Consider the following 20,523-nt stretch of genomic DNA (forward strand, 5'->3'; position numbering starts at 1 on the left):
CAGAACTAAGGAAATGGGAAAACCTCCCATGCTCCTGGATTGGGAGGATTAATATAATCAAAATGGCAATATTGCCAAAGGCTATCTACAAATTCAATGCAATACCCATGAATATCCCAACACCATTTTTTGATGAAATAGAGGAAGCAATCCAGAAATTCATATGGAACAATAAAAGACCTAGAATAGCAAAAACAATCCTAAGCAGAAAGAACAGTGCTGGAGGAATTATAATACCCAACTTCAAGCTGTATTATAAAGCTATAGCAATAAAAACAGCTTGGTATTGGCACCGGAACAGGCCTGAAGACCAATGGAACAGAATTGAAGACCCGGGAATGAACCCATAGAACTTCGCCTACTTAATCTTTGATAAAGGGGCTAAAACAATAGTTTGGAAGAAAGATAGCCTCTTTAACAAATCCTGCTGGAAAAACCGGCTCAACACATGCAACAAGCTAAAACTAGATCCTTATATATCACCCTGCACCAAAATCAATTCCAAATGGATTAAAGACCTCAAAATCAAAACAGACACCCTGAAAACAGTAAAAGAAGGAGTAGGAGAAACACTTGGGCTCCTTGGCGCAGGACAGAACTTCCTTTACAAAGACCCAGAAAGGCTACAAATCAAAGAAAGGTTCGACAAATGGGACTGCATCAAACTGCAGAGCTTCTGCACGGCAAAGGACATAGCTCGCAAGATAAACAGAAAGCCCACAGACTCAGAGAAGATCTTTACCGGCCATTCAATGGACAAAGGCCTCATATCTAAAATATATGCGGAACTAAAAAAATTACCTTCCTCCAAAACAAAACCGCAAAGAACCAATAGCCCCCTCATCAAGTGGGCTAAAGACTTACAAAGAGACTTCTCTGATGAGGAAATGAGAATGGCCAACAGACATATGAGAAAGTGCTCTACATCACTGGCCATAAAAGAAATGCAAGTCAAAACAACATTGAGATTCCATCTCACCCCAGTAAGAATGTCATATATCAAGAAAACTAACAATAACAGTTGTTGGAGGGGATGTGGCCAAAAGGGAACCCTACTTCATTATTGGTGGGAATGTAAACTTGTTCAGCCACTCTGGCAAGCAGTATGGAGATTCCTCAGAAGGCTAAATGTAGAACTCCCCTATGGCCCAGCAACCCCACTTTTGGGTATCTATCCGAAAAACCACAAACAAAATCACAGTAAAGCCACCAGCACAACAATGTTCATTGCAGGGCAATTTGTCATAGCGAGAATCTGGAACCAACCCAGGTGCCCCTCAGTAGACGAATGGATCAGGAAAATGTGGTACATATACACAATGGAATTTTATGCCTCTATCAGAAACAATGACATTGCCCCATTTGTAAGGAAATGGAAGGACTTGGAAAAAATTATACTAAGTGAAGTGAGCCAGACCCAAAGAAACATGGACTCTATGGTCTCCCTTATTGGGAATAATTAGCACAGGTTTAGGCAAGTCACAGCAGAGGATCACAAGAGCCCAATAGCTATACCCTTATGATCACATAAGATGATGCTAAGTGAAATGAACTCCATTTTATGGAAATGATTGTTATATCACAGTTGTAACTACTTTCAATATCCCATGTGTATCTGTAGCTTCTCCTATTGATGATGTTCTTGTATCACCTTCCTGTGGTTGTATATACACTATCTCTGTAATCTTATCTGAGTATATTGGAAACCGTGTATACTGGTATTAGAACTAGCAAATTGAAAGGGAATACCAAAATTGAGAGACACAGGGTAAAAAAAAAAAAAAACAACTACAAAAGCAACACTTGCAAAACTGTTTGGTGTAAGTGAACTGAACACCTCAGGCGGGGAAAGGGTAAGGGGGATGGGGGGGGGGTATGAGGGACAATGTAACAAACATTACAAGAAATGTATCCAATGCCTAACGTATGAAACTGTAACCTCTCTGTACATCAGTTTTATAATAAAAACTTAAAAAAAAAAAGAAGTGGAGTTTGAGCAAAGACTACTTTGTTTTCTGGCCTTTACCTTCTCCCAAGCTGCATAGGGTCAGAAATTCACTGAATACTGACACACCTCTGCTCACAAGCCACACATAGGAGAGCTAAATGCTCATGTATGTGACTCATTTCTCTTTGTGGGAACTGATTGCTGCTTACAATGCAAACCAGATAATTAATGAAAGAGGGCTAGTATTAAGTGAACTCAGCCAAAGAGTCTTTTAGCAGAATTCTTCTTTCCCAAGACTAGGAGATGAATGTAGAATGACTCATAGGATTCTCAAGGCAACTGATGGATGGCTCAGGAGATGATTTCTAGCTAGTGGGAAATGTAGAGTTTGTCACATTTCCTTATGCCTATTTTCTTACCATTTGTACATTGCAGTAGGTGAGTCAGTGAGGACTAAAAACACTGCAGACTTTTATACCCTTTGAACAACTGAAGCTTGCCCATTGGCTTGGACAAGTGTTTCTGGACTCAGAAGCAGGATGATTTTTGCTACTCTCAAAACCTAGAAGACTCAGTGACCTTGACAAGCTATTTAACAGAAGGGGCAAAGAATAAGATAAACCTATTTGTATATAACATATACATATATATCTATAGAAATATTACGTTTTGAGTTGTTCCTTAGTTATAGTAACTTATAATATCTTTATAATAACTGACAATCTAGTGTATTCACCTTTGTGTGTATGTGTGCATGTATGTATATATGTAAGTGTGTGCATGTTTATGTATGTATATATGTGTGTTTATCTGAATATGTACATAAATATAACACACATATGTATGTATAAACACATGTTTAGATGGGGATATAGATGTGATATGAAAGTAGATTCAAGGTCTCCAAGATGAATAGCTTGCCTAAGATCACAGAGCACAAATAGCAAAGCAAGAATTCCCACTTGAGCCTGATTCCCTAAAGATGACTTTCAGTGAGTCATTTTCATCTCTCAGAGAAAGGAATCCACTTAGTTTCAAAGGAATCACTTCATGATTGTTTGCAGCTTAATGCTGTAGCTATTTGTGGAAATCATTTTAATCTGTGCTCTTTCACAGTGTATTTTCAATAATGATATGGAATTTCACCTCAACCACCAGGGCTTGGAGGAAGAAAACTTCTAAACCTTAAAATTAACTAGTTAAGTTTTGAGATTTTTTTCTCCTGGAGGCAGGTTTAGATTCCAAGGTCTCCAGATGTCTATGGCTACATAAACAGAGGGGAAAGGAGTAATATTTGGGGCTGAGTTGGGGGGGAATCTAGTCTTAACAAAGATATTGAATGGCTGAATACAGTGACAACCATCTGCCCTACTTACTACTGTGGGAACTACTGTGGGTAGTTCCCAAGGTATTCTCCACACTTCTAAGGTAGAGCTGCTTATTTCTGGTTGCACTGAGCAGCTTGTTCTTGGGGGAGAAAGAAGAGATCCACACTGTGTAAAGGGGCTGGGAGTGTCAGGGAGACAAACATGCTATAATTCCCTGCCAATAAGTGGGATCACAGAAAAAACACAAGAGGTTTCTGCCTTCACTTCTTTCTTCTCTCTCTGTACTTTCCAGATTGTATGCTTTAATTTAATAGGTCTGTATATCACAGACTGTAAATTGATTAAGAGAAATTATTTAGTCGAGAAGGAAGAGAAATCCATCTTATTGTACTCTCAGTTTCCTATCAGTATTTTTCATTGTAGAAAAGAAGACAGGAAACATAAGGAAAGAGGAAAGAGGAGTCTTATGTACAAATGCTCACTACTGAATTACCCTGCTTTTCCTACCAGGACCTCAGTCAAGACATATGGATAAGATATTAACTTTCCAGTTTTCCCCAATCAAGTTTTCTTCAAAAGGCTTTCCTCTGCTTAATGGCTCAGTGATTATTTGTGTCATATATTTCCTAAGGATTCCAGGACTTCTTCCATCATGTTGAAATAATATATCCCACATCCCATATCCAAGGGTCATCCCATGTTATTAGTACTGTGGCTATGACTTCTCTTAGTGGCTCCTCATGTGGCAAAAGCTGAGGCTCCACCCCACCTCATCTTCCTGGCTACTTTGCCTTGTGTCTCTTCACTTCCAACCATGACATTCCATGAAATGATAATAGGAATCCTTGAAAGTGAAAATCTAATATTGATACTTGCAAGCCTAAAAATGACATTTCTTCCTGTCTCTCCTCAAGGTCATTTCACCTTTCATCACATAGTATTTAAAATTCTGTGAAACTCCATTTCATTCACAAATATTCACTGAGTACCTATTGCATGTTAGGTATTCTTTGGAGAAATGTGGTTTTATTTTTTTAATGATAAAAGCAGACAAAGTCTTCATTGATATATAACTTACATTCTTAAGAGGGAGACAGAACAGAAAGTGAATAAAACAGACACTCTTGTATGTTAGGTAATAGTAAGTGCCAAGTAAAACAATGAAAGTGTTAAGAAAAATGAGGAGCTTAAGTTGAGTTCAAGGAGACAAGTTGTATGCCGTCAGAATAAGATGGCACTTAGTTATATACTGGGATTAATTCATCACTAAAAAAGTAAGTTTATTTAATATGAGATGCCCCTTGAAGTAAGTACAGCTACAAAACCAAAGGTAACACTGGAGTCCTTGTTTGTTCCAGTGAGTAGACTTTGGTGAGATAAAAGACAAGCCATGAAGATAAGAATGGGCAATTAACAGAGGCTGATATAACTAGAATCCTGTAAGCAAAAAAGACCAGCATCAAATCCCAAGAGCAGAGCAATTGCTCTACTAACTGACACTGAGCCAAGTAAGGATAAGGCTAATATCATCTCTGTGAAAGGCCACCTGCATCTTCAGAAATAGTATTCTGGTACAGCACAAGGGAAAATATTATTAGTGTAAATTTAAAGAAAAGGAAGGGAGTAATTTGGACACAAAGTTAATGGGAAACACTTCTAACAATTAGGACAATAAAATGAGAAGGTGAGTCAGATGTTGACATCTGGATCAAAATTTCTTCCCTTGACCATAAAGGTCCTCCTGTTTTCTCTTTTTGTTTCTTATGTTTATTGCATTTTCTAATCATTTGCCTTGTACTGAGGAGCATATAATAAATGTGTAAAATTAATAAGAAGTGGCAAGACAGGAGCTGGTGTCATACTTGTGAGGATATGAGTTCTGACCCATTGTTAATGAGGAGGTGGAGAGAGAGAGGCTATTGACACAGGTCTATGGAGAGGAGGACACCCTGCTGACAGTACACAGTTATCTCTTGCAAAAGCTACACTTTCACAAAAGGAGAACACACAGGAATCTGCTAGGAGTACCAATGGGATTGGCTGGCATAAAGAGATGGGTGATGATGTAGGAGAACAGAGTGATGATGTAGGAGAACAGAGAACAGATTAAACAATACTGTGACTGCTAGGCAGATGTGAGGCTGCAGGCTATGATGTAAAGGGGACCTTCTAGACTCCATCTTAACTCTTGTCCTTACCTGCTGTCTGATCTTTATACAGTGACCACTGCGACTCTGTGGCATGCCTAATACACACCAAGCTTTCAGACCTAGTCCACCTCTATTCACATAGACCCTTTTCACTCTCTCTTCCTTTCTCTCTCCTTTGCCTACTTAATTTCTCCTCATCTTAAAGACCTAGATTGCTCCTCCCTGAAGAAAAGACTGATGTTCAATATGACCAGCACCTTCCTTCTTCCCATATCACCCACTTTCTCTGCAGCCCTTGCTACATTCTATGGTGTCCTATTATTTCCTCTTTACCTGACTCCCTTTAACACCATAATCCGGTTAACAAGTTTTCAAACTTGAGCAGAAAATAAAATAACCTACTACTTCCTCCTGTCCAACTGTTTCTGGTTAAGTAGACTGGATATGTGGCACACTAATTTATATTTCTAGCTGGATGCAGGTGACCCATGCCTGTAAGCATAGCTATTCAGAAGGCTGAAGTCTGAGAATCAGATTTGCCAGGGAGGGCAGACAAATCTACAAGACTATTATCTCCACTAGACAAGCAAATAGCCCAAACTGGAGGCATAGCTTTGCTGATAGAGTGCTAGCTCTTAGTGGAAATAAGAGATTCTATCTCTAACAAGGTACCAGTTGATGATGATGCTAGGAAAAGTTGGAAAGCATAGCCTATTAGATCCACTCTTTTAGTTGGCCCCAGGCTTGACTTTAAAAGTGGTGCAAGTTAAAAATGCAGTACTGAGTTCTAGGGAGCAACAGTGGTGCATTTGCTGTGAAAAGTTTGGAGTGCAGGGCCGGGTACTAGGAGCTCAAGACTGCAATCCTAGCTACTCAGGAGGCTGAAATCTGAGGATCGTGGTTCAAAGCCAGCCCGGGCAAGAAAGTCCATGAGAATTCTTATCTCCAATCAACCAGCAGAAAACTGGAAGTGGTGCTGTGGCTCAAGTGTTAGGGTGCTAGCGTTGAGCTGAGGAGCACAGGAACAGTGCTCAGGCCCAGAGATCAAGCCCCATGACCAAAAGAAAAATTAAAGTGTGGTACCTGAATCATGAGCTCTCTGCCCTCTCGGCTGATCTTCATGTGGTGCATCCTTCGGTTGGCAAAGTTCTCTGCATCAATAGTGAATACATGTGATTCTTCCTTGCCTAGCTGATAGCGAACCCGTAAACTTCCTTGAAAAAAAAGTTAAAAATTAGAATTAGGAATAGTAGCTAGAATATGCGAAGTTAGAATTGGCCTTTAATTAGTCACTTCAGTTTTCTAGGGACAAATGTCTCAACTTATTTGTCATTGAAATTTTTTTGACAGTCCTGGGGCTTGAACTCAGGGTCTGCACTGTCCCTGGCTTCTTTATGCTCAAGGCTAGCACTCTACCACTTGAGGCACAGCACCCCTTCTGGCTTTTACTATATAAATAATGCTGAGGAATTGAACCTCGGGCTTCATGTATCATGGCCAGCATTCTACCACTAGGCCCTATTCCCAGCCCTGATTATTGAATATTTTTAAATGTTTATGTTCATCATGGTTTAAGTAGAAAAATGTGAATATAGGAGAAAAACTAAATAAGAAAGAAAAGAGAGTGAGAGACACAGTGAGATCAAAGGAGGGTATTCCTAGGGGAGGAACACAAAGGAGCAATGCCTATGTGCCTCTGGTAGTATAAAGTAATATTTATCAAAATGAACTCCAGAAAATGGAAACAAGAGATTTATACTTTATTGTAGTTTTCTTTTCTTTTCTTTTTGTCTTGGTTGTTTATCTGTCTTTAGGAGGGGACTGGGGTTATAGAAATGGAGGGGCAAAAGGCAGACAATTGCAGCAGTGCTACTCATTGGATACTACATTGAAAATGAACCATACAACTTGTGGGTGGGGACTGGAAGTAAAAAGAGAGAGAATGAGAGAAGGGGTGACATTGTTCCAAAAGAAATGTATTTTTACCTGTCACCCCTCTGTGCATATTCTTTATAATAACAATTTTTTAAAAAAGAAGAAAAGAAAGAAATGAGATGGTATGTGAAGTATGAATTAAGAAGAGTCCTGTAGAAAATGGAAGCAAATATAACCTGTTTCATAATTGGATTGTGAGAAATTGAATGAGACAAAGATATGGCTTTCTGTAGGCTCTCTTCCCATGGCCTTCTCTTTAGACAAGGAATAGCAGGAAATCCCACCAGTCCTCACCATTGGCAGGTTGGAGTCTGGTGTGGTTAAGGCACAGTGACCCACTTAACATTTAACTCTTCGTGGCCCACTGGGACATTCATATTTCATTCAGAGAGTATTTTTTCAAGCAGCTTTTCACTCTCCATTGAAGGTCAATTTACAAATCAATTTGCAGGGTCTCAATCAGCATTTCTTACAAAATGAAACAGGACTGAAAGGGAAATATGAGAGTCCACAGAGACAAATTAAGGCAAAAAGTATATCTGTGTTTGGAATGTGGAGAGACAGGAAGGGGAGAAGGGAGGAAGAGTGAGAATATATTATATCACAATTCAGAATGATTACTTTCCTATGGATCATATTTTTTAATTGAAAATCATTTTCTATGAGAAAAATGAATACAGAGAACCACCAATTATTGAGTGGCTTCTTTATCTTGGGCATGTCTTCATCTTTAACCCTCTCTCCAACACAGTTGGCTGACATAGTTGAGCTGAGTAGACCAAAGGCCTACTGTGTGTCAGAGATTAATCTGTGAGGTCATCTGGCCTGACATCATGAGAGTCTCTGCACACAGATGCCAAAAGCTCCTCTCTGGACATGTATAGAGAAACGGAAATTATTGTAACCAGTGGACAATGTAGTAAGATGATGGGCATTTGGGAGAAAAGTGCATTTACTCAAGAAGCATGAACATGATTCTGTCTTTATTCTTCAAGTTTCTCATGCTTCTGAAACATCTCTCTAACCTTTCTTAGCCCCAGTTTCCTGCCAACAACAGAATGACATCAGGTTGTGTGATACCAAAATGTCCATGGTTGATATTCCTATTTCTCACTCAAGGGCTCTGCTTTCTTTCTTTCATTTTGTTGTGTTTGCTTGTATGAAACTTCAAAACAACAACAACACAACAATAGCTTTTCGTGGAATCCCAGAATACACAAATGTGGAATAAGGTTTCAAAGAATGGGGAAGAGGAGAGAAGGCAGTCAAAAATTAAATGTATGTCTTACAAAATTAATTAGAGTGAGGGGAGAGATGGGTAGGGGAAGCATGGGTAAGAATGTTGAAAGGAGTTTTGATCAAGATACATTGCATTCATAAATTCATGTTTAGTGGTAACTCCTTTGTACAACTGCTTAATAATAATAATTTTTTCTCAAATACTGCAAAGCAATCTCAGAAAACAGAAATGAAGTCTGGGCTTGTAAGGCCATCACCCAGTACAGTAAGTCAATAGAAAAAGCTTTCTACAGCAAATCCTAATTTTTCTGGCTACTTAATTCTATATATGTGGTGCTTTAATATTTAATTTACCTCAATAAAGTAAATCAGCCAATGAGCATTATGTGCCAAGCATGATATATATGTGCCTTTCCTTGAGGCTATTTGGACCCTTTTACTGTCCTACTACTTAGATGATTCATACTCACATATTATTTGCATAATTTTCCATATTCCATATTGTTTTTAGTTTATCAATTGTTGCTAATATGGACCAGGCAACATCCCTCTTAGATACAAATAATTTCAATGGAGTTCCTGTCTGTAAAAAATTATCCTGTCTTGGTAGAAATAATCCATCAAGTTCTTCAGAAGTTATACAACTATTTCTCTATCTATCTATCTATCTATCTATCTATCTATCTATCTATCTATCGATCGTTGGTTATGGTACTTGAACTCTGGGTCTGGGCACTGTCCCTGATCACTTCAGCTCAAAGCACTCTACCACTTGAGCCACAGCACCACTTCTGGTTTCCTGGTAGTTAATTGGAAATAAGAGTCTCATGGACTTTTCTGCCTGGGCTGGCTTTGAACTGTGATCCTCAGGTCTCAGCCTTCTAAGTAGCTAGGATTACAGGTGTGAGCCACCAGCTCTCAGTTTACTCACTATTTTAGTGAGGCAGGTAAGCTATAGGTAAAGAATGCTAAACACAACCTTTTCTTCTACTTATGCCCTAGGAGGTACTCATGAGTTCTATTTTCTCCCCATGGCCATAGCCTCTCCTCCTTGGGGTAATAAGTGGTCAGTTTATACGTAGGGCCAGACAAACTCCAGACCAGTTCTAACTAAAGTGACGAACTTGTGCATTGAAACCCCATGTGTCCTTAGCTTGACCTTTGTGCAACTGACTCCTACTTAATGTTTATGCATATGGTTTGCATCTCATAGACATACATGGAAACCTTTTATATGCATAGATCCCTTAAAAAAATCTGCCCAGGGGAGCTGGGGATATGGCCTAGTGGCAAGAGTGCTTGCCTCATATACATGAAGCCCTGGGTTCGATTCCCCAGCATCACATAAACAGAAAACAGCCAGAAGTGGCGCTGTGGCTCAAGTGGCAGAGTGCTAGCCTTGAGCAAGAAGAAGCCAGGGACAGTGCTCATGCCCTGAGTCCAAGCCCAGGACTGGCCAAAAAAAAAAAAAAATCTGCCCAGGGGGCTGGGAATATGGCCTAGTGGCAAGGCCTAGTGCCTTTTATACATGAAGCCCTGGGTTCAATTCCCCAGCACCACATATATGGAAAACGGCCAGAAGTGGCACTATGGCTCAAGTGGCAGAGTGCTAGCCTTGAGCAAAAAGAAGCCAGGGACAGTGCTCAGGCCCTGAGTCCAAGACCAGGACTGGCAAAAAACAAACAAAAACCTGCCCAGTCATGATTGCTCATTTTCCTAAGGTCAGCCTACTATCATTACTATGAACTCCCCCACTTTCCCTTAACCCTGGAAAGCTGTCATTTTCTTTTTCTTATTTTTTTTCTGAATAATTACTTATTTATTGTCAAAGTGATGTTCAGAGGGGTTACAGTTTCATACAGTTTTATGCAGTGGGTTCATTTCTTGTACAATTTGTTACCTCCAAAGCTGTCATTTTCTTAACCACATATTTGTTCTTGAGCTACCTAGTAAGACCTCCATTTCCCTTAACAGTGACTTTTTCTGTCAGACTCTGCTTTGCTGAATCACTTGTATGTGTGTGTGTTCATTTAATTCTATGATGGAAATGTCAAGAATCAGGGAACTTCATTTCCACGACCACCTACTGCCAACATCAGGAGTTTCAATATAATTAACACCCCTCAAAGTAAACCACCATGATAATCTTGAAACTTCTTGCTACCTTGTTTTCCTACTCAATTTGGAAATAAGTTGGTCACTACACAAGACTAACTTCCAGTCCTGTCTGAGGAAAATTAGTGCCTGAGATCAGAATGGGTAACTCCTTAGCCACTTTTTCCAGGATCTTCTTCAGCTGCTGAGTCAGAGAGATAAGGGACATGTGTGTCCTCCTAGTCTAGGCCACTCATACATTCTTTGCTCTACAGAACCATGAAACATACAGCTGAATCCCCTATTTTCCATCTCCTCTTATCTGCTCTATTTCTTTCATGTGGGAGCATCAATCTCTTCCTTGGAATTTCCTATTCCCCCATGATTTCCCCCTTTACTGAGACTTGCACAATAGTAAACATGAGAAGTTCTTGGTTCCATTCATGGTGAGCTGCCAGAGGGAATGGATATCTGCAATCTGATAAGCCTCACAGTACATGGGTTATCCAGGCCAGAGCAGAAGTGCATTAAGATTTCTCTAGCCTGTTGTGATGCATTTCCTATTTGCCCTCAATTGTTTTCTGTTTCAATCGTTCTCTGTATTACAGATGGTACACATCACCCTATGTGCATGTAGGTAGAGACAGAATTTTAGGGGTTTACAATGTAGAAATTGGAAATAAAACTGATTAGAGCCCCAGTCATGCTTCTGGAATCAACATACTTATAATTAAATGTCCTTTTTTACCAGCAAATACTTTACCCAAATTTTAAAGTGTCCATCAATGTCAGTGCACTCAATACGTAAGTTATATTTATAACAGTTTTTTTTTTTCTTTTTGAAAATCAAATGTTTTCAGGCAAAATCCAAAGCATTTTGCTTGTTAGAAATAAATACCAGGAAAGCAACATGTTTTTAAAAAGGACTTATACATAATGATAAATATTTTTTTCCAATGCCAAATTAGTCACATCTTGATAATCTCTTTGGCTACTTTTGTGACAGTTACACTGCTTGGTTTGATACAAAATTTATACTATGACAGATCTCATGGTCAGCATTCTACTTTCACCTGGAAGGTTTTTGTTTTCTTTATATTTCAGGTTACAAAAACCTGGAAGTATCGAGAAGTAAATAACTTTTCCACATGTGTAGGTACTGATGGATTCAGATTTAGAAACTGAACTGGTTTCAAAGACCAGAGTCTTCTTTAATACTACAAAAGTCAGTCTCAAGTGAAACACCCAGAGTGTCATCCATGATAACCTTTCTTCTGACCTAAGTTTATTCTGGCCTCTCCCTCTGAATTAGACATAACAATGTATGTCCTGGGGAGCCTTCTGTGGCTTCTATAAACTAAACTCTTCTGTTCCCAGAGGACTTCCAATGGCCTTTATCCTTACTAGAACTCTGTAGTGCTCTCTACTTATTGAACTATTCCTCACATAACTCTGAAAACTCTTGAGAAGAAGGACATAATTTAGCCATCCTTGAATGTCCAGTGTCAGTCAATAATGAAAGAAGAAAGGAAAGCATGGAGGGAATGAAGAGAAAAGAGAGGAGGAGAGGGAAAGAGGAGCAGAATAAACTCAATGGAGCATAGAAAAATTTCATATCTACATCAATATGTACTGTAGAATAATACACAACTCTAGGTGGAACTCATTTTAATTAAGCATACAGACAAGTTGTTCTTGGCCACTGTCTTCATAGTGTTTATTGGCCTGGATTTTCTTGCTAGAAAATGGTAATGTTGAAATGCTAAGGGATGAGCTATTTCCTGGTTACCTTTCCTGAAGTGAAGCAGCACCTTCATTGATTTATCCTCCTTCCAACTCCTGCATGACATTGTGATGCCTAAGGAAGTGTATTCAGGTTTGAGCCCCCACCGAAGCAACTGAGCCTCTTGCTTCTTTGTAACTATTCATAGAGTTTTATTCAACAAGCATTGGATTTGCCTTTACATGTGTAGAGATAGTTAAAAAAAAGCTGTTTAAAAAGTAGAAGACATTATTGAAATGAGACCTACAAGGGGCACTGAGCTGTTGGCACTGAAGTAGGAATGAGAGCTTAAGGAGACCCTCCACTGCCACAGCTTCACTGTTCATTTTGCTTCTTTACTGCTGCTCAGTAGAATCCCTTGCTTTCCCAGGAGTGCCGAATCACTTACTCCTTCAAAGAAACACCTCAGTATATTGGGATTTTCCACATCTCACCTGGACAGCTTCATCTATCAACTGAGATATTCTGTAAACTATGGCCCAAAGACCTTCCCCTCTGCCATGTCTGCATTGAGAGATAGCCACACTGTAGACATAAATTCTGAACATGAACGTTGTCCTTATGCTGATTGACGAAATCCATAAGGGTGCTGGTGGCTCACATAGTTAATCAAGAGGATGAAATCTGAGGAATGCACTTTGAAGCTGGCTTAGGCACGAAAGTACATGAGATGCTGATGTCCAATTTAACTAACAAAGAGCCAAAAGCAGGGGCATGGGTCAAGTGGTAGAACGTTGGCCTTGTGTAACAAAAGCTAAGGCACAGCTCTTAGGCCCTAATTTCAAGCCTCAATACTGAAACAAATAGCAAGCGAATGAGAGAGAAAGAGAGGGAGAGAGAAGAAAGGAGAGAAAGAAAATAAGAAAGAGAAAGAAAGAGAGAGAAAAAAGGAAGGAAGGAGAAAAGGAAAGAAAGGAGGGAAGGAAGGAGAAAAGAAGGAAGGAAGATAGGAAAGGAAGGAAGGAGAGAGAACAAGAATGAATAGAAATGAAAAAAGAAATGTCATATGAAAGAAAGTAAAGGAATCAGAGAAAGGAAAAAAGAAGTAAAAAAAAAGGAAGGAAGGCTAGAGGGAGGGAGGAAGAGAGGTGGGAAAGAAGATAGGAAGGAAGGAAGGAAGGAAGAAAGGAAGGAAGGAAGGAGGGAAGGAAGGAAGGAAGGAAGGAAGGAAAGAAAGAAAAAAGAAAGAAAGAAAAGAAAAGAAAGAAGAAGAAAGAAAGAAAGGAAAGAAGAAGAAAGAAAAAGAAAGGAAGAAAGAAGCTAAGAAGGAAGGACAGAAGGAAAGAAGGGAAAGAGAAAGAAAGAAGATATATTTAGCTAATTGTTTCAAAGCAGGATATAGATAATAATTCATGTCCTTTAGTTATTTAAGACTAATTTCGTCTTATTATACTTTTAGTGTTCTACTCTAGACTGTCTTCTACATTGACACTAGTGTGAGAATTACAATACAGATTTGGCCATGTGGTTCTATTGCTTCAAGTATCCTTATTTTAAAAGATATGTTTTATTGTTATTGTAAAGGTGGGTTACACTTACATAGGCCAGCTAATGAGTATTTTTCTTTGTGAACAGGGCCCCCTCTTCTCTCATTTTCTCCAAGATTTTCCCTCCTGATCCTCTTTCTTCACAAGCTGTATATTCATTTTCAATATACTTCAAACTTTCTAAGTCTAATTCTATACAGAAAAGTACAACTTCTTAAAGTGATACTCTAGGCCCTGTCTATCATTTCAACTTCATCATGCATTTTGTTCATGTCATAATCAAACCTGAATTCTCAACACTCTCCCAAATAAAGCTCCTGTTTGTCTCCGTATATTAGTATGAGATATTTCTCCCATTTATAGCTAAAAATCTCCTGACTTCTTACATGTCTGGCAAGTTTCTCCACATTATTTAAGAAGCAGCTCATGTGGTCCTGTTCACTACTTGCCTAAAGCAGAATGGAGACTTTCAAATTATTGTGCTGTCCCTGTGTCACCTTTAATATCAATTTCAACTTATCAGGAATTTTTTTGGTGTCTTTTGCCTTCTGGAATAGAAGGTCCCCTCAGACGCAGTTGCTTATTCGCCTTTGTGCCTATATGGCATAGCATATAGTTTGCTGTCTTTCTAGAAGACATTTGTTGAATAAATTAGCCACCATGGAGAATATTATCCTCACTTTCATTAAATTATAACATCATTTATTCAATGCCGGCTTTGTGCAAGATACTAGTAAAACCAATGCCAGGATGATATAGTTCTTTAATTAAAATAAATTTGGTAATCTACTAGTTAGAGAGTAAAGCCAACAGTTCTAGTTGATGTTATGATGCATACTTTTCATCAATTAAAAAATTAAGAAATGGAGTTTCAGAGCATTTAAATCCTGTCCACAAGACAGTACTCTAATAACAACCACAGTGGAATTAGATTAAAAACTCAGAAGTACAGAATTTTAATGTGTGTATAGTATGTATACTAGATCATGCTGTCTCTACAAAGCTGTATAGAGAAGAATATATATAAAAATGAAAAGATGGATTGAGAAACCAATGCATGGGTAGATAGAAAGGTAGATGTTGTGATAGAAAATACAGATTATACAGTCTGTCAATTCAAACAGAAGTTACAAAGATGGAGACAAATTCAAACTTACTATTTCAAAGTACTTTAGTGAAAGAAAGCAGAACTTCTCTAGGGGAAAACAAAGGGATATACCTACATAGTTGAAATCCTATGAGCAAAGCTATGTGGCTAGATCTCACCATACTTGAAGCAACAGAACTGATGAGTGAATGTTTACACAACCAACCTTTTTATTGTGTAAGAAATGAGACATTGTGCTTGCAAGACTCCATAGAACAGGCAGAACTATGGAGTTGTCTATGTGAAACAGGCCTAGTGAGGAACTTACAACACATATGTGGCTGACCTGCTCTTCACCAACTGATGTCTTGACTGTGTTATCCTGTCTTAGCAGTTCACCAGGTGAACTGCAGACTTCAAAAGAAAGCCAAAAGTGCTCTCAGCTTTGAACTAGGCACTGGGTCTTCACATGGAACAGAGGTGTATTCACTTGGCTCCTTTGTGAGAGCATTGACAGTTTCCTGATTGGCCAATTCTTTTCCTTGTTGATTCTTTTGCAGTCCATATTAGCCCAACATATCTCAGACATCTACAGCTGCTTCACAACCTTCAGTTTCGACTCCCCAGACATCCTTGCCATTCAGTTTTCTCAAATTTCTCCACTTCACTCAGTGACACCATCTTCACCCTGGAGAGCTGTCCAGGTCAGAATTATAGAAGCAAAACTCATGTCCCACATTTGTTTCCCTCACCAGCACCTTCACCCATACATCCCATGTGGCTGCCCTTCCTCAATCCTTACTTAGGTCCAAAGTGACACACACAGTGATGTTTTCCATATGCATACATTGCCTATAACTCTTTTTCAGATGACTGTGAATGATTACCATAAAATCTATAGCATATTTCATTATTTGTACTACTAGCTCCTACATAATCTCAGTTACAATTACACTAGTCTCAAACTCTTTCTCTACTGCCACTCTCCCCTAAATATTAATGTAACGTTTAGCTTAACAGGTACCTAGTGACTTTTCAACCTTTTCTTGGCATCCTGTCTCTTACCAGGACCAAAATGCCTAGTTTATTATGATAATCATTCCTGGTACACAGTCTCACGTCTGATCCATTACAGATTTATTGAATGTAGATATTCGTTTGGCAAAGCCACAAACATTTACTCTATTCCTGTGTGGTTTAGCTGATAGAAGAAAACACAAATCAGGCCCACTGCTTACAAGCCACTTAAAACAGTCTTTGCCAAATCCCCTTCAATATCAGGGTATTTCATATGTCCACTCACCTATTGACTCAGATTATATTCAATACCTAAGTCTTTTCTGAGACTTTCAATTTTGCCTTCTCCTTCCTCACGACAGCTAGTGCCTATGCCTCTCATTTCTCTAAGAAAACTGAAGTAACAGAAAAGAACTACTATAAGCTCATGCCACCATATGCACTACCCACCAAATTGTCCTGTCAGTTTCCAAACACAGAATCCCTTACTCCATTCTGTTAGTTTAGTAGAACATCAATGTGCAAGCTAAGCCAGTTTGTATGATCCTTCTTCTCACCTATTCAAAACATCATTCAGACACAAATCACCCTCTTACTCCCATTAAAATTTGTGTTCATTTCATCATCTCTACTAAATCTTTCTCACTTTTAACATTTTTCTGAAGAAGAAAATAAATGACCAACAGGATAACATCAGAAAATTAAAAATCAAAACCACAGTAACATATTGTCTTCCACTTTTTAGGATGGCTACAACCACAGACAACAGTTAACAGGTTTTGATAATAGTGAAAGGGAGAAAAGGGAGTTCTTGTCCCCTATCCGGAAAAATGTAGTCATTAGGGATTCAGGGTACATGCTTCTAACATGCTAAAAAGGAATTAGCATAAGATCTAGCAATTTTTCACAGGATATCTACTCAAAGGAAATAACATAGGTATCTCAAGGAGATGTTTACTCACTCATGTTCATTTTAGCATGATTTATGTAGGCCAAATATGGAAAAATACTAAGTATTCATTTAGGCTTAACATATAAAGACAACATGATGTAGATATGAAGAGGATACTATCAGATTGTGAAGAGGAAGGAATGCTTCCATTTATGACAAAGATCATCTGGATGCCAATAGTTGACTAACAAAATGGAGATATAGAAAGACAAGTATGTACACAGTATCTCACTTGAACATGGATTCTAAGACTGTAAAGTTAATGGAATCAGAATTACTAGGGATAAAGTAAAGGTTGGTAAAGTCCATAAGTTCAAGTTATAAGGTCAACATTTTGACAGTGTTGTGAACTTCATGGCTAGTGTTAATGTGATTGTGGTAGTTTTATTACACAATGCCATACTCATATACTGTCATTGTACACAGTAAATACATCTATTTTTTATCAAAATATTTAAAGTATAAAAATGTCAATGGCAACATAAAATAAAAAAATTAAACAAAACATTATATGCATGTGATGACTCCAAAATTTTGTTAAATGCCTAATTTTTATGCTTCCTCCTACACACACATATTTTATGCTTAAAAATGGCAAATTCTATGGACTAGAGTCACTTTATCTTGCAAAAAATAAGCAGTTAGATTATTATTTTCCAAAGCTTCTATCCCGAGCAAGGTGAGGGCAGAAAGAATCAACTATCCTAGGGGCAAGCACATCCTCAGCTTTTTGAGAATTCTCATGAATCAGTAACCAAAGCGTGCTAAGCATTCCCAGTTCCACTCAGCTGTGATGGCTTTCTAGGGCTCACTTCATTCTTCATTCAAAAACAACCTTGCGGAACTCTCAGAGGAAGTAATAAACAGGTACCCAATCCTCCAGCTTATCTGGCTGTTGATGGGTTACAGTTTACTTTCTTCAATTTATTCTAAGCACTTTAATAGGAATAATTATCTTCTTCTATTTCAATGCTTCTGTTTATGTTAGCACAAAATACCCCACAACCTGCCTTACCTGTAACTTCAAAGGAATTTGCAAAGAAAAAGAGTCACACTCCTATGAGTGAAAAAAGAGCTATTACCATTCTCCCCTGGTAATAAGCTATTACCTTAATATGACACATTTCCCTACTACCTGTTTTGTGAAATAGAAATCTTTTTCTTTTTCAATGAAAGAAAAGTACATTAAGTTATGAAACAGAGTTTCTTTAATTTTACTTTTTAGTTGTGTAGAAACAAATCCAGACCACCTGTCCTGATTGGGCCATGCTCTGTGATTAGTGTATGCTGCAGGATACATGCCAGGCACAGGATGCCCTCTATGTGGGAGAGCAGCTGGTGGTTTTTGTGTTTAGAGATTTCACTGAGCTACTAAAGAACCCTTTTCCTTTATTCAGAGGCCCAATTAGAGTTCACTTACATTTTAAAAAACACCCTCCTCACATCTCTATATAAGTTATTGGGTATGAAGGCAATAGTCAATAGGACTCAATGCAGTAATTAGTCTTTAAGATATTCAGGATAAAGTGGCCTTGAAATTTTTATGTTTGCATTTGATGATCCAATTGTTCATGAATATAGACCTTTCTTAACTCATAACACTTAAAACTAAATTGTTTGGAACTAATGATACTTGTGTGTGTGTTTGAACATTTTTTTTAAAGTTTTCATTACCATAGATACTGACAATATAAAGTGCTGTGATTTTGAGGAAGTATTGGGTAACAATTTGTGGTTATCTGGCTGCTTGAAATGCTACAGATGCACTATTTCTTTTCTCAAACAATTTTATGCTCACTCTCTTTCTGTTGTTCACTGCACAGGGCTCATTTAGAACAGATCCTCTGCTAATATACAGAAGATGGGCCAACACCCTTCCCATTACAGTACAGATGTTTTGAGCACTGACCAAAGAAGTAAGAAAGACCCGTATTTTCTCTCAAAAAAACTCAGCCTTGCCAGGAACTCAAAGCAATAAACAGACTATTATAAGACAGAACAAAATGCGGGGAGAAAATTGATTCAGCAAGGAGAACTTGAAGTTAGGGAAGGTTTGCCAAAGGAGATAAACCCAGAGTTAGGGGCTGAAAGGGCACATAAACATTAGCCTTGAGGACAAAATGAAAACAGAGAATTTTACTACAAAAAGAATCTATTAATTCCGGGGGATAAATGAGAGAATGGAGTGATAATGTCACTAGTTGATGCAGGGTTTGTGTTTCAGGAGAAGGTAAATAACATTACTCAATGAAAGATTTGGAATATGAAACAAATTTCAATCCTTAAAGAAGCTATTAATGCTACCCAGCTTTGACTATTTTTAATTATGTCTTTTTGTGATTTTTTAAAATCTCATTTTACTGGTTAAGAATATGACTTGTGAAGGTGATGTCAAAGGAAGCACTATTGTAAATTGCAGATCTGGAACGTTTTCCAAAAATCCACCATTGCAGTGGAGATTGAACGGTGAAATGTGATCGTCAGCAGAAGGAAATCCACACAACAGTAAGTTGAGCCTTACCGAATTACAAAACCCATTTTAAATCTGTCCTCAGCATGAAATATTGTATGGTACACTTAGCATTCAAAAATTAGTTTTGGGTCAGAGTGATGATTTCTGAAGTCCAGTGAGGTTCAAGGGATCGTGAGATCAGAATGAAATCTGCACTTTTGAGTTGTGTGTTTTCTCAGTACTTGTCAGGCCCATGCACTCAGTCTGCCAGCCAATTCGGACTCAATAACAAAGTAGCCAATTCTGATTCAGAAACTGCTCTATATGAAAACATAAATGCTAATCAGTTAGAGACAGTTTACCAAACCACTTTCTAAAATCATTCATGAACATAAATAAATAAATCTCTGTTGTGCTTTTATGGTGCTGAGGTTTTCAGCTCCAGACCTCTCACCTGCTGTGCTGGAATCCTATAGATAAGCCATTCCTTCTACCCAGATTTCCAAGGCTATTCTTTCATGCATCTGAGCCACAATACTCCTACTTTGGGCTTCCCATTCTAGCTGGGATAACAAGCTCATGTCACCACAGAAAGCTTTCTATAGCAGTGGAGTCTTGAACATTTTCCCCTTGGCTGGCCTGAACCAAGATCCTTTCAATCCCAGCCTTCCAGTTTGGGATGACAGGTTCAGACCACTGTGCTCAGTTATGGGTCAAGAAGTGATTCTGATAAACATTTTTCTCAGGAGGGCCTTCAACTAAGATATCGTGCAGATCTCAGCCTTCATGCAGCTAGGATTGCAGGCATAAGCCACTAGTTCCTGGCTAATTGGAGAGTTTCAGTGGGTTGGTGGCTGAGTGTGTAGAGGCCAACAAGATTAGCTCTGGTGTCCTACTAGTGCAAAGGGAAATACTCCATCCTGATGTTGGTCCTTTTACATCCCTTATTCTTTCTTATTTCTATTGATCTTATAAAAAAATTATGTTTATTTGGCTTGAAATACAAGCCGAGAAAAAGGTGGAGTGTGAGATCTATTAAGTTCTTGTTCTG

General features: G+C 38.5%; 1 protein-coding gene across 3 annotated transcripts in view; it reads right to left on the reverse strand.

Annotated features, from left to right (window-relative positions):
- Nucleotides 1-20,523, reverse strand: part of Cntnap5 (contactin associated protein family member 5) — a 936,592-nt gene that overhangs the window by 62,822 nt on the left and 853,247 nt on the right. For all 3 annotated transcript variants that reach the window (XM_048329504.1, XM_048329503.1, XM_048329502.1), the window contains exon 20: nt 6,510-6,640. In XM_048329504.1, coding sequence (XP_048185461.1) covers nt 6,510-6,640 — 131 coding nt within the window. The remainder of the gene's footprint in view (nt 1-6,509; nt 6,641-20,523) is intronic.

The sequence above is a fragment of the Perognathus longimembris genome, chromosome 20, assembly GCF_023159225.1.
Source record: "Perognathus longimembris pacificus isolate PPM17 chromosome 20, ASM2315922v1, whole genome shotgun sequence".
Lineage (NCBI taxonomy): Eukaryota > Metazoa > Chordata > Mammalia > Rodentia > Heteromyidae > Perognathus > Perognathus longimembris.